The following is a 20,561-nucleotide window of genomic DNA, read 5'->3' as shown; positions in this document are numbered from 1 at the left end:
ATAAAATTACCAAATATTTCCACTTTTGTAAATACTCCAACTACCACCAATAGTGCTTATTTGTATGGCTGTAAAGAATAATATATCCATACAAAAGCTATAGGAAAACTAAACGATCTATTTCAAGTAACTCCACTAAATATAATCACCAAGGTTACTTACTATGAAAGGATAAATAATATACCAAATGGTTAACTTGGGAAATCTATGGCTTTTTTTTTGTTTCTAAATTTTATATAGTAAACATAAATCTTTTGGGCAATCAAAATAATTAGTTTTAAAAGCAACACTCTCAGAGGTGGTGGGCCTTCCTGTCACCCTAGTTCACAAACACAATCATTATGATCCAGCCAGGCATTTGAGCTGCTGCCCAGTGCATCTCTTCTTCCTTGTTACCCTGTTACTCTACGCAGCCGCAGTTTCAGGCCTGGTTTCATAGCAGGGCTAAGTCTTTGGGTAGGTGAAGAAAGCGGCCGAGGGTTTTGTATTTCACATGAATGGCCGCTCTCACATTGTCTTCCTGCTGGCCTGCCATTGTGTCTAAAATGAACATCGTTCAAATACCTGAATCGAGTTCTGGCATTTTAATCTCCAGGGTGCTCGTATTAAGAAGCGAATACAGCAAAATGTCTACTTCCATTCAGGAAGGGTGTGTTTGATTAATAATATTTTCCATTTGGTGGAAAATTAACACTTTTAAAAGAATAAGAATAAATCAAGTACACTTAATACTAAAATCACACAGAAAAGAATTAGACTTTCCTCAGGGGAACAAGAATAGATTCTTCAATGCAAGCGTGTTTCCATTTGCCAACGGACGGAAATGAAAACAATGATTGGAAATTTTAAGAAACCAGGTTTCTGCTTAAAGTTAGCCTAGGGAGTCTTGGAAAATACGGAGTTGCTTGCTATTGGAGGTGTTCAAAAAGTGGAGGACTGAAATCTCACGAACAAGAGTGAAGCTTGAGAGGGCTCACTGAACTAAATGACCCTTAAAGGTCTCTTCCCTTGTTGTGATTCCATGACTGCAATTTCTGTTGTGTCTGCCTCGGAGCAGGGGTATAATTATGACATAAATCTGTGGGTTAGTAGAGGTGCTAGCTAAAAGCTTTCTCTCAATTGACTGGTGGCTACTCCCTGTGACAGTTAAGAGCCATCAGTCTTACCTTAGCCTGAATGAGCTGATCAGTCATCTGGCAGTGTGCAGATGTGTGAAACTGTTTCAAGAGGAGCTAATAAAGGTGAATTTTCTGTACATTTCCAAGCACTTCCGTACAACTTTTTGAGGACTTGCCAATTCAGTAAAATAAAATGTTCACTCCCACGCACCCCCCTAAATCTCTGAACAGCTACTCTAATTTTTAAAATTATTTTTATTGTGGTAAAACACAAATAACATAAAATTACCATTTTAACCTTTTAAAAGTATCATTAAGTACATTAAGTTCAGGGCCATTAAGTACATTCATGCACTGTAATTGTAAATCATGAAGAATTCAAGAGTTTCATTGCTCTAAAAAAATTCATGTTACTTTTATCTCCCCTTCCAGAGGCTGGTGGATGGGAGAGCTGGAATAGTATTTGACCCCTTATTCCGACTGGTGACCCTCTCAGAGAGGGAAATCAAATTCCAAAATAACTTTTGCTTCCAGGTTGCCAAAGAAGGATCTTTCAGAAGTACAGATGATTGTCCAGAGCCTTCCAAGCTACTAGTTATATAAAGAGGTAAGAGTAGCCTGCTTACAGCTTCTGGAATTGTAGTCAGCAACGCTTCCCACTTTTTGGAAAAGCTGTAGTCTCTACCTAACCTGTGATTCACAAAATGCCAGTTTTAAACAGGCTGATTTATCTATTTAAAAAATTGCATTTCCAACTTCATGACTGTTGTCTTATAGACCTAGAGTGTCAACAAGAGCCTCTTCAAAATAACTATTTGGTGCTTTGGACTAATAAGGCTCTGTCTGCACCAGGAGCTTGACTTTAATGAGTTGATTAGAATAAAAAGCCCAGAAGATGGGAGTGGCTTTGCTGAATACTGGGCAACATTTAGCACTGCAGGTAAAATACCCATGTAAAGGATTTCACCTTTTGCACACACTGGAAAACAGGAGCTAGCATGTCTGTAGTTCAGTGAGGTTTTGTAATTATAAATGTGGGTTCACACTTCCAAATTATTAAAGCATTTGAATTTCAAGATAAGAAATCACAACCCAGCGAACTCCTTGAAGGCAATGCCTGCCTTGTTCTTCATCTTGTCCCCAGCACCCAGCACGGTACTTGGCACATAGAAGGTGCTCAACAAGTTTATGAAATGGATGAATAAGTAAATGAATGAAATAATACATCATTTTGTTTTACACCTAGACTTCATAAAATGTGTGGTCCAGCAGCATGCATTACAAATCAGTGAAGAATCCTGTCCTCACTTATAGACACAGACTTATCTTTTATACCCAGGGAATCGTGGTCTTCCAGGGCAGAAACTCTAGGGGAAGCGTCTCCCCTGTGACCAGGTTTGAAATGCCTAAGTTATAGTATAGGAACTGGTGACACGATAATAAGGAAGAAAGGGCCTAGGTTTCTAGGGCCTGGAACTCTTACGACATGCTTTTTAGAAATCTTAAGTTAATGTTTATTAGTTACATTGATGTCACTCAAGACCAGGGCTTCTCAACCTGAGGCCTGTTGAATATTGGGCTAAATAATCCTTTGTTGTGGGGGCTGTCTTGTGCATTGTAGGATGTTTAGCGGCATCCCTGGCCTCTAGCCATTAGGTGCCTGTAGCTTCCCACCGACCCTGGTTGTGACAACCAATGGAGTCTCCAGATATTGCCACATGTCCCCTGGGGGACAAAATCACCCCCAGGTGAGCATCGCTGCTCTAAGCTGACGCCTATTGCCATGGCAGCTGTGTACATCAATGTCACAGGTTTGGGAGCTCTTGACCATGCAGCTGAACCTTTGCTGCTACTCTGAAGCACTAACAGGAGGTCAAGCTGTAGGAATAAATGATGTGGTAGAAACTGGTTTCTCTGGGTCTTTTCAGCCTAAGTGTCTCATCTTTGTCTCTGGGAATGGTGTGCAACTTAGCCAAATTTTTTTTAAAAAGTCTCTACAGTGGTATTTTTCTGGGCAATGCATAGAAGTTGTAAAAAAATAATAATTTTTGGATGGGAACAACTTAAAGCCTAAAAGAAGACAGCTTGTGGTGGAAGTCTTCACGTAGTTGGTTGGGTTGAATAAAATGTGGGATAATTGCATTGATGGTGCTGTTTTCTTTCATGTAAAGGGGTCTGAGGAGAGCAACATAGGTAAAGTCAACCAACGTGATCTGTCCTCTGGCCCAATGTTGCAAAGACTGTTTCTAATCTGGACTACTCAGTATTTAGGGTGGGCAAGTCCATTTCTCTAAACTGAGTCTGCGGGCCCTTCGCCATTCCCCTGCCTACACTTAGATAAATGAGCAAATTGCTCAACCTGGGATGATCTGAGCTACTCAGTGTCAGTTGGAGACGTGGGTTCCAGCCACAACTCTTCACTCACAAGCTGTGTGACATTGGACAGCTACCTTCAATTTCTTCTTCAGCTTTTCATCTGTAAAATGAGTGTATCAATAATTACTGCTACTGTATCCCCACAGGATTGCTGTGAGAATAAAATGAAATAACAATAGAAACAATTTCTTAAAATGCTAAAAGGCTTTGCAAGGCATTGTTAATATTGTTGTGGGGAGGGTTTTAATTGAGTTGTTACACTGCCTCTAGGGCTTCTGAGAACTCCGGTGGCCCTGTGAATACACCAGCCATCTTCACCAAAGCACAACGCCAGGGAGGATAAAGAAGAGGTACAGGGAAGAGGTCCATGGAAGGAGAGAAATATTTCTTCTGGAAAACTGGGTATCTCCCTTCTATGTTTATCTATTATTGTTTTTTGTGTTTGTTTTTTGAGACAGAGTCTCGCTCTGTCACCCAGGCTGGAGTGCAGTGGTGTGATCTCAGCTCACTGTAACCTCCGCCTCCCGGGTTCAAGCGATTCTCCTGCCTCAGCTTCCTGAGAAGCTGGGACTACAGGTTCATGCCACCACGCCCAGCTAATTTTTCTATTTTTAGTAGAGATGGGGTTTCACCATGTTGGCCAAGCTGGTCTCAATCTCTTGACCTCATGATCTACCCGCCTTGGCCTCCCAAAGTGCTGGGATTACAGGCGTGAGCCACCACGCCTGGCCTTATCTATTATTTTTATTGTTTGTTATTAGATAATGATTATGAGTGGAGACTCAGAAGTCGGACTACCTGGATCTAAGTCCTACCTCCATCACCTATTAGCTCTGTAACCCTAGCCAAGTTACTCAGCCTGTCTATACCTCAGTCTCCTCATCTGTAAAATAGGTATAAAAACAGTGTCTATCTCACAGGTTTGTTGTGAGAGGGAAAGGAGAGAGTGTGTGCATATCATATAGTGGTTAAGAGAGTGGGCTCTAGAGCCAGAATTCCTGGGTTCAAAACTCAGCCACTCTGCTTCTCAGCTGAGCAAGTTACTTGCCTTTCTTTCCTCATTCAAAAAGTGGGGACAGTAATACACCCATTTTGTAGAATTGTTTTGTGTGATGATCAAGTGCTTGGAATGTGACTAGCATACAGTAAACACTCAATAAATACTGCTAGCATGATTAACAGAACAATAGAACATGATATGCATAAATGCATGTTAGCAGCTATTATGTACGATCGTTGTTATTGATATTATTATAGTTATTATCCTGAGTCCTGGTTAGACGACTCACTGGCAATTTAAGGACACTCTGTATAAAGCCCAAACTGTAGACTTTAGAGTAGATATGAAACACCATCTCCCTGAACAAATTCCATTCCCTGGGTGTCACAGGCCCACTTGTCACCATGGACCATATCTCATAGCAAAGCACTGAAGGGTGGGGAAGCCAACACGATGCCTGGGGATGGGCAACTGGGCCCTCAAAGCAAACTTGCACACAGCTCAACCCTCCATTCAGAAGCAGTCGCCTTCTTTCCCATCAGCTTGGATCTCAGAGTTTCCTTTGCCCTTTCAAGAGTGACAAACCTCAGTGCAAGTGACAAGCTATTGTGAGACACACAGAAACACTTACTGGCATCAAGACGGCGGAAGATCCTGGCATTGTAGGGTTGGGCAGGGTCCCAGGCATGGAGGCTGGCATGGGCTGTCTCTGTCTGTTGTGGAGATGTAGCAGAGAAGATAGAGAGCCTGGGACAGGCCTGGGACAAAGAAAAAAACAAACAAACATGATTCCTGGTGCCCTGGCCCTGTCTCCCCAGTGTCCAGAACAGCAGGGACAACAATGTCACATGTGTAGCAGATCAGATCCACTGATGGGAGAGTCACATAATTGAGGATATTAGGGAAATAATAACAAATAAAACACAAGCCTGGTTTCCTTTGCTGCTTCCTAGTTAATATATCAAATTCCACTTCATTTCCTGACCTCTGTTATCTAACTGATGTTCAATAGAAACAAGCCAATAAGTCTCCTAAACGCTCGAATTTTAGGAAAGGAACTTGGTGGTGAAATCCTTTGTTTACTCAGAAATCTCAGCCCTCTGAAGTGTCTTAGAGCCTGAGATCTATGTACATTTATTTTAGCCACACTCTCCCACACCTCTGCCTGGAAGCCTGCCTGGCTTTGCTCTGGAAACACTTTCACTCTCTGGATTTTCAGAGCAAACTTCATTCATGAATTCCCAACAGAAATCTGTTTTGACTTTTTCAGCGTTCTCCACTGTGAACGGAAGAAAAACAAACCAAAGAAGCCGGATCCCGATGCGGCAGCACAGCTGGCCTTTCTCAGAGCAAGTCCGGAGCCTAGCCTCCAATTACCAGCCTCTCATTTCATAATAACGCGAGGTGTTAGGCTGTTTCACAGAAACTGATTTGGGCCTGACCTACAAGACTTGGGTAAGCACTCCTCGGGGGAGTATTGTACATAGTTTGAGCTTTTGCTTCAATTTGCCAGAAAAAAATTTTAAGGGCCTTAAATTGATTTAATGAGCCAGAGAATGTGGAGCTGAGGGAAAAAGGGAATTATTTGTGTTTATTAAAAATGGCAAACAAGTGACCTCCCCACATAAATTCTCAATCTCCTCATGCTTTTGCTCTGGGGAGCTGTATAAATGTCAAATCATTTAATTAAAGACCTAACAACAAACAAAAAAACAAAACAAAACAAACAAACAAAAACCTCCCAGGACCTCTGAGTCTTCCATGTTAAACAACCTTATCCTGAATGTTATGCTAGAAACTAGTGCTTCCAGAATTAATGCATTCTCTTAAGAGAGAGAGAACGAGAGAGAGGCTCCCTCGTGCTAAGTGCTGGGCAAAGGTTGCAGACAGAGATGTTCTGGGTAGGGCAATACTTTCCTGTGCTTGAGAAGACAGCCCTGTCTAGTGCTCCCAACCAGAGTAGGAGAAGGAGCTGCTTCCCCAGAGTTCCTTTGGCTCCCATGAAAAGTGGAAGATTGAGGTGGGGGACAGAATGCCAACATATTCTTCCTTCACACGCCTGTTGCAATTTCAAAGAAGATAAAGTTTTCCGCTCTTTTTGCCCAAGAGGTCTTTTGGAAATAGAGCTAACCACCAGAGTCACACACATCATAGAAGGATTAGTCATTAATCAGTCAAGATTTATGATCAGTTTAGATAGGTGTATATATGAAAATATAAAAGAATATAAAGAGTTCGAGACCAGCCTGGCCAACACGGTGAAACCCTGTCTCTATTAAAAACACAAAAATTAGCTGGGCATGGTGGCGCACGTCTGTAATCTCAGCTACTTGAGAGGCTGAGGCAGGAGAATTGAGCTGAGATTCTACCACTGCACTCCAGCCTGGGCCACAAAGCGAGATTCCATCTCAAAAAAAAAAAAAAAAAATATAAAGCCTTTCCGCAGAGATTATGCAGATATACACTAATTACACTCAGTTGTATTAGTAGAATGTGTATGTGAGGAGATACACAGAGAGGCTAATGGAAGCAGCTTGTAACAAGGATGAGTGCTTTCGGATAAGCAGATGAAGTGCTATGGGTATTTCTTGACATGTACTCTTGGACCTCTGGAGTATAGATTGACAATAAGGACTAAGAGGGCCTTTGAAGGTCCTTTGGCTTTTACAGATCTAGAAGACTGCTGGTTTCAATTGCTCCAAAATACCATGGCAGGTTGTGCCTTCACTAGGTCTTAAAGTCTCCTTCACAGGTGGATAGACTGAGTCAGATAGGTACAGGATGTGGCTCAGTCAACCAAATTTGTTGATATCCTCCAGTCTTAATGTTTTGTTTGGGAACTTTACTGAATAGAAAATAGTAGAATATCAAAGTATATAATGTTTAATAATGGTCAGTTCTTCTAAATCCAAGATAAATAATCCGAACTCCCTACCTCCATAATGAGAAAGACTCACTGAGAGGACCCCAACATATAGCTAATCATCCATCTATCCATCCGTCTATATATCCATCTCAATAGATGTACACAATACAGCTATACACACATACAGCCTTTTACCACGTTTGTATTCCTAGTCACCAGAGGGGAACGTTTTAAGTATAGACAGTTAGGAACAAGTAAAAATATTATAGCAAAGACAGCTAAAAACATTTCTTTTTATTATGTTGGTTTGCAACATCATGCTCTTGGGACAAAGGGCAACATATTATCATCATTTACATTCTGTATCCAATGGGACATATGAAAAATAATATTGTTCATTAGGATTTTTTTGAGGTGTTCTTTTTCAAAAAGAAATCAGGGAATCTGTCTGAACCTATTCTAGTTCAGGGGATTGCCTACTAAAAAATAAAAATTAAAAAAAATTAGAGAAAAAAATTAATTAAACAACTTAATGGTTATGCGAATGGGGATGCAAAAGTAATTACATTTAAAATGAGTTTTTATTCTTCCTGAAACCACGGAAAACTCTCAGTTATATAAATAGTTTGGGAATGGTATGTTTCATTTAATTCAGTGTTCTTATTAGGTAGTTTATTTCTTCACTTTGTAGAGACCTACCAGATTTTAAAATATCAAGTATTTCCTCATTAAGATAGCCTTTCAGGGTACTAGGTTCCCTTGGGATTATAATAATAATTTCCTAATGATATCGATCAAGCTAATTAGTAATGTATAGAAGGGAAAGGATTATTTGAGATCCCTGTATGTTTGGATTCTGAATAATTTTGAGGTTATTGTTCTACACAGATTCTATAAATCATTTCCCCAACCCCCACCTACCAAACCAGCAGAATTTTCTCTCTGTTTCTTGCTTGAATTTTTAAAACTACAAAAACTGAAAAAAGTAAATTAAATGACCTGTGCCTACCCATCACTAGGTATATAAAGGACTAGACTGACGCATGTAGCTATGTAGCTAGGTCCAAGAAACAATCATTTGTCCAGAATGCTCATATCGTTAAAGTAAGCATGACATTGTCTAATTCCCTTCATGTATTTTAAAACTAGAATTATTATTTAATACATTATACTTGCATAAAACTTTTTCTATTGCACTTAAATAATACTTCATATTTTTAAAGGCATTTTATTGTCCCTAACTTCATGTGCCTTGAAACAATGCAATGAGGTAGTTAGATCATATTCTTCCCATTTAAGTCAGGAGTATGCTGAATTCAGAGACATTTAAATTTTCCCAAGGTCACATGGGTCATGAACGGGAACGGGGCTTATACTCAACTTGCCGTACAGGGCTTCCCCCATCACACCTGGATGGCTCCCATAACTATGTTATTATTGATTTTTTATGTTAAAAAATTCACAGTTCATTTCTTTTGATATTCACAGTGCTCCCTGGACTTTCTAAAAAGTAGTAAAATCCTGTAATACTGCTAACATGAGAATTCACTCATCCACATGAAATTCCATTTTCTTCCTTTAAAACAAAACAAAACAAAACTTCCCAAACAACACATCAGTTAGACTCTGAAAATAATATGGCAAATTGCAGTAAAGTTGTGAAAACAAAGACCCAACAGTCCTTCTCCAGTGCAGGCTTGTTGCCATGAGCTAATAATTCCAGACTTGGTGCAGGCCAAGCCTCCCTTTTAATAACCATATGCCTCTAGGTAAAGTATTCCTACTAAAAATTATTGAGGCATGGAACAAGGTAAGATGTGGGAGCTCATGTTGGATTGTTCAATTACTAAACTGAGTCCTGCAGCATTAAGAGTTTTCCAACTTGACAGATTATTCCTCTTTCTACACTTGTATAAACATACTGCTTACAGTTGAAATCTATGTAAGCTTTTCTTTCAATTAAAATGTCAAGGATGACAGACTGTGTTTTCACTGTCCTTAACAGAATGACAGGCACTGCAGCAAGCGATTTCATGTCCTCATTTTTCCCCCCGAAGGATGTTTTCCTGTCTAGGGGTGTCTGAAAAGCCAGAACTGTGTCTACAGGGTCTTCTTTGCCCTTGGGCAAGCCTATCCTCAGGCCAGTGCTTTCGTCTGGAAGGTGCGAAGGGGTCTCTCCACCCTGCTGTCCTTTCTCAGGTCTTCAGAAGATCTGTGGCACACTGGGACTATCTGTTAAACTCTCAGGACAGACAGATCTGCCACGTATGTGACCAGGCAAAGGAAAGAGAGTCAATAATGCAAAAAAAAAAGTAGGTTAGAAGATGGGAAGATATTGATCTTCCCATTTTCTTTTAATTAGCATCAAAAGCAGACCACAGGCTGGGTGCAGTGGCTCATGCCTATAATCCAGAACTTCGGGAGGCAGAGCTGGGTGGATCATTTAAGCCCAGGAGTTCGAGACCAGCCTAGGTAACATGGAAAAACTCTGTCTCTACAAAAAGAAAAATATACAAAAACTAGCCAGGCATGGTGATGCTTGGAGGCTGAGGTGAGAGGATCACTTGAGCGCAGGAGGTGGAGGTGGCAGTGAGCCGAGATCACACCATTGCACTCCAACCTGGAACCTGGGAACCTGGGCATCACAGTGAGACTCTTATCTCCAGAAAAAAAAAAAAAAAAAAAAAAAAAAAAAACAGAAAACAAATAACAGACCATAGATATCAAAGAAATCTTGAAAAAAAAATTGAAAAAATAATAACATAAGGACTTGGTGGAGAACAGAATTAAAAAACAAAAAGCTTCAGGGAGCAGGAGGATATCCAGATGTCATTGTTATTAAAGTTATTGACTGGGGGAAAAGACTCTTAACTTTCAGGCTCTCAATTTCATCATCTTGTAATGAACAGATGAGCCTATAGGCATCTCAAAGACTCTTGAAGCTCTAAAATTCGGATTTCAGGACTTGAAAACAAGATGTTCTTAATCCAACTAGATTATGACTTCCATCATGATAAGGGTATCATGCACTGCTCACTGCAGCATCCACAGTGCTTAACCCAGCATCTGGCACACAGTAGGTGGTCAGTGTCTTCATTTAGTGAAATCAAGCTGGTCCAGCCAGCATTTAGTTCTTCATATCAAAACTGCATTTAAAACATGACTAAACCCCAAATAGAAGGTGTTCCTAAAAATTAAGAGAAGTTGATTAAAAAGGCTTTACATTCCATGGGACTCATGCTTCTTTCTCATTTAAATACAACAAAATTTCACACCCAGACCACAAAAAGAATATTTGCTCATTGCACTTGTATTTGCTTATGCAAAGAAATGGTGCTTCTGGTCAGGTGAGGTGGCTCACGCCTGTAATCCTAGCATTTTGAGCTTGAGCTCAGGAGTTCGAAACCACCCTGAGCAACATGGCAAAACCCCACCTCTATTAAAAAAAATACAAAAAGTAGCCAGGCATAGTCCCAGCTACTTGGGAGACACAGGGGAGAGGATTGCTTGAGCCTGGGAGGTCAAGGATGCAGTGAGCTGAGATCTTGCCACTGCACTCCAGCCTGGGCAACAGAGCAAGACTTTATTTCAAAAAATAAAAAATAAATTAAAAATTTTTAAAATATGTGCTTCTTTTGGACCTTCTTAAATGAAGTCTTGTAGCCTAATTTGGCAAACTAGTTTTTTCTTTTTTTTGTCTGGGACAGGAGACTGAAATGCTAAAGAGAGGAATACAAACTCTTAAATCTTAAGAAGTGGCAATTACTAATGCAAAATGCTTATTTACTCATTCTTCTCCAAAGTGGAATTTAAAATTTTCTATTTTTGGCCAGGTGCAGTGGTTCACACCTGTAATCCCAGCACTTTGGGAAGACAAGACAGGTGGATTTCTTGAGGTCAGGAGTTTGAGACCAGTCTGGCCAACACAGTGAAACCCTGTCTCTACTAAAAATACAAAAATTAGCCAGATGTGGTGGTGGGCACCTGTAATCCCAGCTACTCGGGAGGCTGAGGCCCAAGAGTCGCTTGAACCCAAGAGGTGGAGGCTGCAGTGAGCCGAGATCACTCCACTGCATTCCAGCCTGGGTGACAGAGTGAGATTCCATCTCAGAAAATAATAATAATAATAATAATAAATTCTCTTTTTTTTTTTTTTTTTTGAGGAGTTTCACTCTTGTTGCCTAGGCTAGAGTGCAAGGGTGCGATCTCGGCTCACTGCAACCTCCGCCTCCTGGGTTTAGGTGATTCTCCTGCCTCAGCCTCCCGAGTAGCTGGAATTACAGGCATGTGCCACTATGCTGGGGTAATTTTTCTATTTTTAGGAGAGACGGGGTTTCACCATGTTGGCCAGGCTGGTCTTGAACTCTTGACCTCAAGTGATTCACCTGCCTCGACCTCCCAAAGTGCTGGGATTTCAGGTCTATTTTCATAAAGAAAGAAAATTGTTAGAATAATCAAGTAGAAGGTTAAATAGAAAGACAATATACTTAGCTTCCTTGGCAGGTAATAATTACATTGTAAAATGGAGTGATGTGTAAAGTGAAGGACATGGGCCAGACTACCTAGGTTGGAATCCTAGCTCTATCACTTACCAGCTGTGTGACCTTGGGCAAATTACTTGTCTTCTCTGTGCCTCAGTTTCCTCAAATGTAAAATGGGGGTGATAGAGATATTTATCTCATGATACTAAATGAGCTGTTGAATATACTAAATGGGTTATTTTTGTTGTTATTGTTATTCTGAAATGTTGATCTAACAACAGATTAATCACCATACTACAATAAAAAATTATGGCTTGCTCTAAAACACCAATCTTTAGCTTTAAAGAACCACAGTCCAACAAATGTAAAATGTCCAACACTGGCTGCATGTAAGATATTTCTTTAAAAATCTATCAACTTTAGATTTCCAAACCCTTCTACAGAGGCAAATGAACTTCTCTCACCCACAACTTTACAGAATTTTCAAAATGACTTCACATTATTTTTCAGAAAAAGCCCTTGAGAATATTTCCACAAAATGGAACAAAACTATTTCCCCAGTATCTTGTTTTTCCTAAAAACAATGACAAATGAACACAGAAGCAAGAATTAGGAACACGAGAAAGCTGCCTGACCCATATTTTTAAAAGACGTCTTATTACCCATATCTTTTTGTGAATGAGCTCATATTCCGAACCAAATCTTACCGTCAAGCTCCTAAAGATAGACAGCAGATATAATATTTCCCCTTTTAACAAATGACACAAAGAAGTAGAAATATTTAGCCTTAGAAAAGGCATCAAAATGCCAGCAGACTCAATTAAAACATGTATTCTCCCTTTCCAAGCTTTCTTAGGCTCAAGGGAGGGCTGCTGGCTGAAGATCTGGGATTTCCCCATCTGCTTTTCTCTTGGTGACACAGAATGTTGAGTGTGCAGGAAGAGAATTTTGCCTTTGTATCTGTAGCCTATTCTCTGCCTCTTCCCTAGCCCCTCTCCTGTCCTAAAACTGTCACTGTCAAACAGCGAATGCTATAGCTTATCAGGGAGACCAGTAAGCCCACCTCCCTGTGACACAACATGACAAAGCTCCAAGACCTGGCACCATCTGGCCTCTGACCACCTCTCTCACTCATTGCTCTGGGCCTGGTATACCTGCCATAGTGATTTCCTTTCACATTCATGGAAGCACCATCTGTCTTCCTGCCACAAAACCTGACATATGTAATCTTCACCACCTTCTCTGGGCAACCACATCAGACTGGAGCCCTTTCTCGAGTGCTCTCAGTATACCCTGTACATTTCTCTAGGAACATTTATCACTATTCAATCAATGAATCAATCACTCATCAAAGATCAATTAAACAACAAATATGTGTCAGGCTTTGTGCACTCTCTCATTTTAGAAAGGAAAACTGGTTTGGCCAGTTAGATCATTTAAATAATAATTTATTTACAAATTTCCAATTGGTGTATATATAATGATAAATTAAATGTGTTCTGTAGGCTCTTAGAAGGGACCAGTTCAGCTTCCTGATTTAATTCATCAATGATTTATGTTTAATTTTTAGAGATGGGGTCTTGCTATGGTGCCCAGGTGGGCTTAAAACTCCTGGGAGCAAGAAGTCCTTCTGCCTCAGCCTCCTAAGTAGCTGGGACTACAGGCACTCACCATAGCATCTAGCAATTCATTAATTTTGAGTAATTTTTAAAAATGTCTCTTCTCCCAACTAGACAATAAACTTCATGAGTCTGATATTATGTCTACCTGTTTACTGTAGCAGATATTTCTGAAACTTAAGAGAGTACGTGGTACCTAGTAGGTGCTTAATAAATGTCTTTTATTAATGAAAACATAAATATCAAGAATCACTCTAACAATGGACATTCCAGGAATCACGTTCAATAGATATCTTCACTTACTAATGAGAATAAATTAATTGATTTACAAGTCATAAATGAAACTCCATTTTACATTAACAGCTTAATACAACTCATTTCTGTTCTTGAAAAGCATAAAAGGTAATGTGTAGTTTTTATCAACACCCCTTAAACTCAAGCTTTTAGATGAGTTCTAGACCCACTTGTTTTCACATCAATTAAATCAATTTCCACTTGAAATTATATTTTAGGCATTTCATAAGAAAAGGCCAAGGATAATTCAGGAACACTCATCTGTCTCCAATCTACACTATGTTTTAAAAATTGGATGCCTGCCCTGCAATAAGGTTGTACTTTAGAATGCTCAAAGCTGTGCGCAAGGAGGCACCAGTTACACCCACACTGTGGTCAACTAAACATCTCATTTCTGCTTTGCACGGACTTATCGATATTGACAAGGGCACTTTTGGATCATTATCACCAGGGTGTTGGAAATTAACTTTACCACACGAGGTAAATTTGGGCCTCCTTTTTATCAATTTGGTACTACTGATGCCTTTATTTTATGGATGTAGTATCTGTTATTTTGGAAACGATAACTTCTTCTTCTTCTTTTTTTTTTAATAAAAGCCTGGCTTCAAGAAAGCCAATGGTAGTAATAAAACATAATACAGCTAACAGATCTGCATCCTGCTGGAGACTTTGCCTTGTTTTATAGCATATACACTGCATCTACTTAGGCGGAGGAGATGTTTACTAGGGCTTTCAAGCGTTTTAAACACAGAGAGCAGTAATAGGAGGGGAGATCCGAATTTATGATCATTCTGTTAAGACTATTAAAGCAACCTTTTTTTGGCTTCTTTAGTGACTGATTTCTGCGCCATTAATCTGAATTAGTCTTGCAGTCAGCTTGATTCATTTATTAACCAAAAACGTGGCTGGATTGGTTTCTAATGTACTATTGTCAGAAAAAAAAATCCATTTTCAAAATCTGATTTTTTTTCCTTATAAAGAGTGAAAGGCTTTTTATAAAGACCTTTCATTAAAGACCCTAAATGCCTGAACAGTTGGCTTTACCCATAGGTCAGACTTACAGACATGAAGAGATGGCTTTTCAATCAGCCAATAACTTCCCAGTTGCATCAATTATTCATAAAGTTACACTTAGAAAAGGCAAGTAAATGCAGATCAAAAGATGAAATAAAAGATGATTTTGAAAGCAGCTCAAATAAGTGCTGTACATCTGACTAGCTGGGAAAAAATATCCTTAGAAAGACATCTCTCAGTTAAATTTCTTTCCGTTGTGAGTTGTTAAAAAGATTCCTCCTTGCCTCATAAGGACAAATAAGTAGCCCTCTGATTACGAGTCTTGTCATTTACATGTGATTGCTGCTTGCATTCATTCACCATAAATGAATAATTCATGAAAACATTCACTGGCGCACTTGCCTGGGTATTCTGCAGAGGCAGAGAGCTCCCTGAGCTCACAGTCACACGGAGAGCCCCACCCCCATTCTGAGCTCCAAGTCAGCAATTCTGTTTAGGTTTGAGCTTGTCAGTTAGTGTATTTTAATGAATAATCTGTGGTGGAATCCACACCTAGCACAATCTTCCAATATCTATATTCCAAATAGATGACGGAATTTTGCAGCTGAATGGCAATAGCTCCAGCAGCAAGAGACTTCCATGAAAACAGAACTCTTATAAAAGATCTATTGGATCTTCCCGGCAGCCTCTGCTTATCCCGTGCCTCCTGCAAGGCTCTTCGATTCACTGCTGCCCTCACTCATGCTCTTATTTCACCTTTTCTCAAATCTCAAGGCAGGGTCTCTTCGGCAGTTTTCAAATATCTCTCCTGGGAGACCAAATTTATGACACCCTCCACCCAGCCACTCGCTGGGATTATTTCAGCTCTTTAAAAGGCAGTGCTAGAATTTATTAGCTCCACGATATATTGGCAGGGGAGGGATGTGTCGGTGGCCCAGAGGGAGTGGTTTTCAGCAGCTGTGACTACATGCATGGACTATGCAACCTTGGGCTGCTAAAAGCCTGATTTCTCAAGTTCTATTCTTAATGATAAAGTGATAGCGTGCTGAGAGGATCACTTATTCTCCAAGGAAACACGAACAAGGAAAGGGGCATTGCCTAACAAGGCTGAGCAAACTCTTCACTGGGTTATATCCTAACAGAGAGCTTCAGGCTCTATCTCAATCACCGCTGTGATCAAATCACCAAAAGCCCTGGGATCAGAGTGAGGATTCCCAAAGAGATCCTTGTCAGGCATCATGGGGAGAAGGGGGAGGTGTGGAGAATTTGGAGAAGGTTCCAGAGAAGCATGAGAAAATACTAAAAAGCCGGAAGGGAAGACTTAATGGGAAAAGTAAAGGAAATAAGACTTCTTTAGCCCATGGGGGAGACATTAGAGAAGGCTGGCAGATAATGATGATGATCTTCAAAGTTGCAAATTACTATAATCTGAGAATGGTCACCAGTTACTTTCAAACACAACTGAAGCAGAATAATAACAGTACATCCCCAGCATGTGGATTTAACTTAGAAAAGAATATCTCCCAAGAACAAATAGTGTAAAACAATTAAACGGCTAATAGAGGTTTTGAAATTTCCTCTTCTTTGGCTCTTAAAAAATAGACTTGTCCCTGTCTGACTTGCTTTCTAGGGAGAAGGAGGAAGAACTGGCAAACCTCTTGGAGTCCTAAATTAGGTCTATTATTTTCACTTATTCCAGACAGAGTGGCTGACAGAAATGATAGAGATAACGCTGACTCCCATCCTTAACCAGGAAATCCAATAAGGTAGCCCTGTGGGGCTGACAGGCATAGGCTTTTGGCCACCTCCTGGCTCTGCCACCGACCAGGAGTGTGTGATCTTAGCAAGGCATCTAACTCCTCTGTTTTCTCATTGGCAAAAACTACGTGGCTGTAATATCCATGTCACAGGTATGGCATGAGAATGACTTGAGAGAATATTTTGAGTGTGTTTAGCCCTTTGAAGATGATCAATGCATAATCTATTTAAGAGATGAGTGATCTGCTGTAGAAAATACAGTTAATACAACTGTCATTTTAAAACACAAAGTAAAGCTATATTGTTCTAAATTTGGGGGTGAAGCATTCGGGGAAAAGACCCAGAAACACCCAGCCTCTCCGAGGGGTATGGGTGTCTCCTCCATTACTGTGAGTCCCCAGTTATCCCCCATCCTCTTCTCAGGGAAGCCGGCTTTCTCTCCATGCCAGACCCCTTACAGCAGGTACCAGTCTCTCTCCTAGGCTGAAGGGAGAATATTTGACAGCACTGAGCTTGGCACACAATAGGAGCCCCACAGAAGTTTCTTAAAAGGCTTAACAACGTTACCTCATGGTCCACTATCTCTTATTTCCTGGCAGCTATACCCCTATGTCACATCCATGACAGGCATCTTTTTAACGGCTATGATAACTTGAAACACTATCCTGATTTCTAGGGACAGTCAAGCTACCATTGGCTTGAACAGGGGGTGTGGGGGAAGGGTGAAGTTTCTAGGAAACTGTGTGCTCTCTCTTGTGCAACCTTCCCTGAGCTACCTTTCAAGTTCTCCCACTTTGCAAGAGCGCTTATCATGAAGCAGAATTGATATTAATCTGAAACACTTAGTAAAATAGTAGCAATAAAGCTCATAATAATGATACTTGGCATGTACTTTACACTTTGCATTCAAGGATCTCAAATGGCTTTTCAACCTGGCTTTGCTATTTTCCAAGCTACTCATGGACTGGACACACAAGCAAAGAAACCACTGAGTATGGCTTCCCTGTAGACAAAATTGATTCCATTTTTAGGTTCTGAGATTGACATTGTGTCCAATCTATGTACATAAATACGCCTGCTACATACAAACACACACAGATACCTACATCCTAAAGGGCAAAAGTGCTAGAAAGATTTTTTTTTTTTTTGAGATGGAGTTTTACTCTTGTTGCCCAGGCTGGAGTGCAGTGGCACGATCTCAGCTCACTGCAACCTCTTACCCCCAGGTTCAAGCAATTCTCCTGCCTCAGCCTCCTGAGTGCCTGGGATTACAGGCAACCATCACCATGCCCATCTAATTTTTTGTATTTTTAGTAGAGATGGGGTTTCGCCATGTTGGCCGAGCTGGTCTCGAACTCCTGACCTCAGGTGATCTACCCGCCTCGGCCTCCCAAAGTGTTGGGTATTACAGGCGCAAGCCACTGCACCCGGCTGAAGATTTTTTTGTCTCAAACACACTTTTGCCTGTATTAGCAGGAGAAACTCTGGAACCCAGGTTTACATTTTAATGGACTTGTTTTATTTTGATATTTCTCTCAACCCTCTTCTCAGGGTATTTATAAGTACAATTGAAATGTCTGTGTCTGTTCGTTAAAGGCATGGAATTTTAAAAGGCTTACTTTCTTTTAAGTTCATTCTAAAGAATATTTTGTTTAGGTTTAAATGATTACTTAAAAGCCACAAGGGGTTTATATAAAGTGTTTCTTCTAAGGTACTTTTCTCTTCCCTGGTGGCCCTGCATGTTGCCAAAGAGAGTGACTTGCTCAGTTTCTCAAATTATTCCTCAGACAGTCCTATTCCTACTTGCAAACAAATGTGGTATTTGGGGTTTCAAGTTTAAAATGCAATTTGGTATCATTTCAGATGTCTTCCTACAGCTTAATAAACATTTTCCCCAGAGGGACTTGGGGTCTGATTTTAATTTGTGGTAGGGTTATGGGCACAGTAAATGTCAATTTTAGCTATAGACAGTAAGTCCCTAGTATAAATAGAAACGGAAAGTGACTGACAGTACACTTAAAGAACATGCAAAACATTATGCTTGCTCACTGGCGGTAAGTGTTCCCCCAAAAATCCCTTCACTGGTCTGTCATGATAGCTTGGTTTTCTTTTCTTTCTTTCTTTTTTTTTTTTTTGAGTCAGAGTCTCACTCTGTCACCCAGGCTGGAGTGCAGTGGTGAGTGATCTCAGCTCACTGCAACCTCTGCTTCCCGGGTTCAAGCAATTCTCCTGCCTCAGCCTCCTGAGTAGTTGGGATTAAGGTGCCTGCCACCACACCCAGCTAATTTTTGTATTTTTAGTAGAGACGAGGTTTCACCATGTTGGCCAGGCTGATCTCGAACTCCTGACCTCGTGATCCGCCTGCCTTGGCCTCCCAAAGTGCTGGGATTATAGGCGTGAGCCACCATGCCCGGCCGATAGCTTGTTTTTTTTCTTCAGATTCCTGACCAGAACAGAAAGGCCAAATTGTGCTCTCTTAAGATGTGTCAACCTGATGATCACAAAATGACAAAGTGAAGTAACTGAGTCCTGCATGATATGGCTTTGAATATGAATACACCAGCAAGAGTGTCTACTGACTCAGCCAGTCATTTGCCTGGTGATCTAGGGCTGTGTCCTCAGTGCCTCTGAGTTTCTGTTTCCTCATGCACACACACACACAAAATGGCTGAACCAACAATCTTCAAGGGCCTTTTCAACCCTAAAGTTAAATGAGTAGATATGATCAAGAGAGAGTAATCCGGCTGGGTGCAGTGGCTCACATCTGAAATCCCAGTGTTTTGGGAGGCTGAGGCGGGAGGATCTCTTGATCCCAGGTGTTTCAGACAAGCCTGGGCAACTTAGCAAGATCTCATCTTAACAAAAAATTTAAAAATGAGCCAGGCATGGTGGGGTGCCTGTAGTACTAGCTACTTGGGAGGCTAAGGTGGGAGGATCACTTGAACCCAGGAGTTTGAAGACACAGTGAGCTATGATCGTGTCACTGCAGAAACAGAGACTCTGTCTTAAAAAAAAAAAAAGTGAGAGATCCAGAACTATTATTTATTTCAGGGAAGCAACACATCAGTTAAAAGTAGATTTTCCTCAAAGGTGGACACATATAGATGAGTAATTCCTTACTGGTTGTTCTTGGACTTTCCTTTCCTTGAACAAAAGAAAGGCTCAAATGATCTCTGAGTGCAAGTAACATTTAGCTGAGGACGGCAGCAGGAACCAGGAATCGTGACAGGTAGGCGAGGAGGTCATTTCTTCTCACATATGAACAATAATCCTTTGGATGAGCAGGAAATAAAGGTTTCACTCTTTGTGCACTAGAATAAGTAATTTATTAGTAAGCACAATAACATCTTTTAGGAGAGGTAGGACAGGTCCCCAAATAAGCAGTTCTGTCTTTTCAGTGTTGGAGCCATCAGACTCATTGGGACTAGGTCTAAATTGGACATTTTGAGAATGATGAAAATCCTCCAGGTCTGCCAGGAAAAACATTTCACTACTTCATAGTAGATGATACCTGACACCACCTGCTAAAGAGCTAAGACGACATTCCCTAAGTGCCTAGGTTGAGTCCTATGGATGATCCAGTCCATGGTGCCTGTGATGGTAGGTTTTATGTCAACTTGACTGGGCCATGGGTTGCCCAGATATCTGGTTAAACATTATTTCTGAGTGCACCTATAAGGATGTTTCTGGAAGGGATTAACATTTGAATTGGTAGACTGAGTAATGCAGTATACCTTCCCCAATGTGGGTGGGCTTCATCTAATCCACTGAGGACCTGAATAGAAGAAAAAGGTGGAGGAAGGTTGAGTTATCTCTCTCTCTGCCTGACTGCTTGAGCTGGGACATCTGTCTTCTCCTGACCTTAGTCTGGGAGCAACACCATTGGTGCTTCTGGTTCTCAGGCCTTCAGAATCCAATTGGAATTTACACCATCTGCTTTTCTGGGTCTCCAGCTGGCAGATGGCAGATCATGGGGCTTTTTAGCTTCCATAATCTGGTGAGTCAATTCCTTATAATAAACCATATATCTCTCTC

The 20,561-nt window shown here is 40.7% G+C and overlaps 1 protein-coding gene across 4 annotated transcripts in view; it reads right to left on the bottom strand.

Annotated features, from left to right (window-relative positions):
• Positions 1 to 20,561, bottom strand: part of CREB5 (cAMP responsive element binding protein 5) — a 416,278-nt gene that overhangs the window by 101,257 nt on the left and 294,460 nt on the right. For all 4 annotated transcript variants that reach the window (XM_008960013.5, XM_063606199.1, XM_034963847.3 and 1 more), the window contains one exon: positions 5,126 to 5,252. In XM_008960013.5, coding sequence (XP_008958261.1) covers positions 5,126 to 5,252 — 127 coding nt within the window. The remainder of the gene's footprint in view (positions 1 to 5,125; positions 5,253 to 20,561) is intronic.

This window comes from Pan paniscus, chromosome 6 (genome assembly GCF_029289425.2).
Source record: "Pan paniscus chromosome 6, NHGRI_mPanPan1-v2.0_pri, whole genome shotgun sequence".
In the NCBI taxonomy this organism is placed as follows: domain Eukaryota; kingdom Metazoa; phylum Chordata; class Mammalia; order Primates; family Hominidae; genus Pan; species Pan paniscus.
The sequence above is the reverse complement of the archived record's forward strand: the minus strand, read 5'-3'. Positions and strand labels throughout refer to the sequence as shown.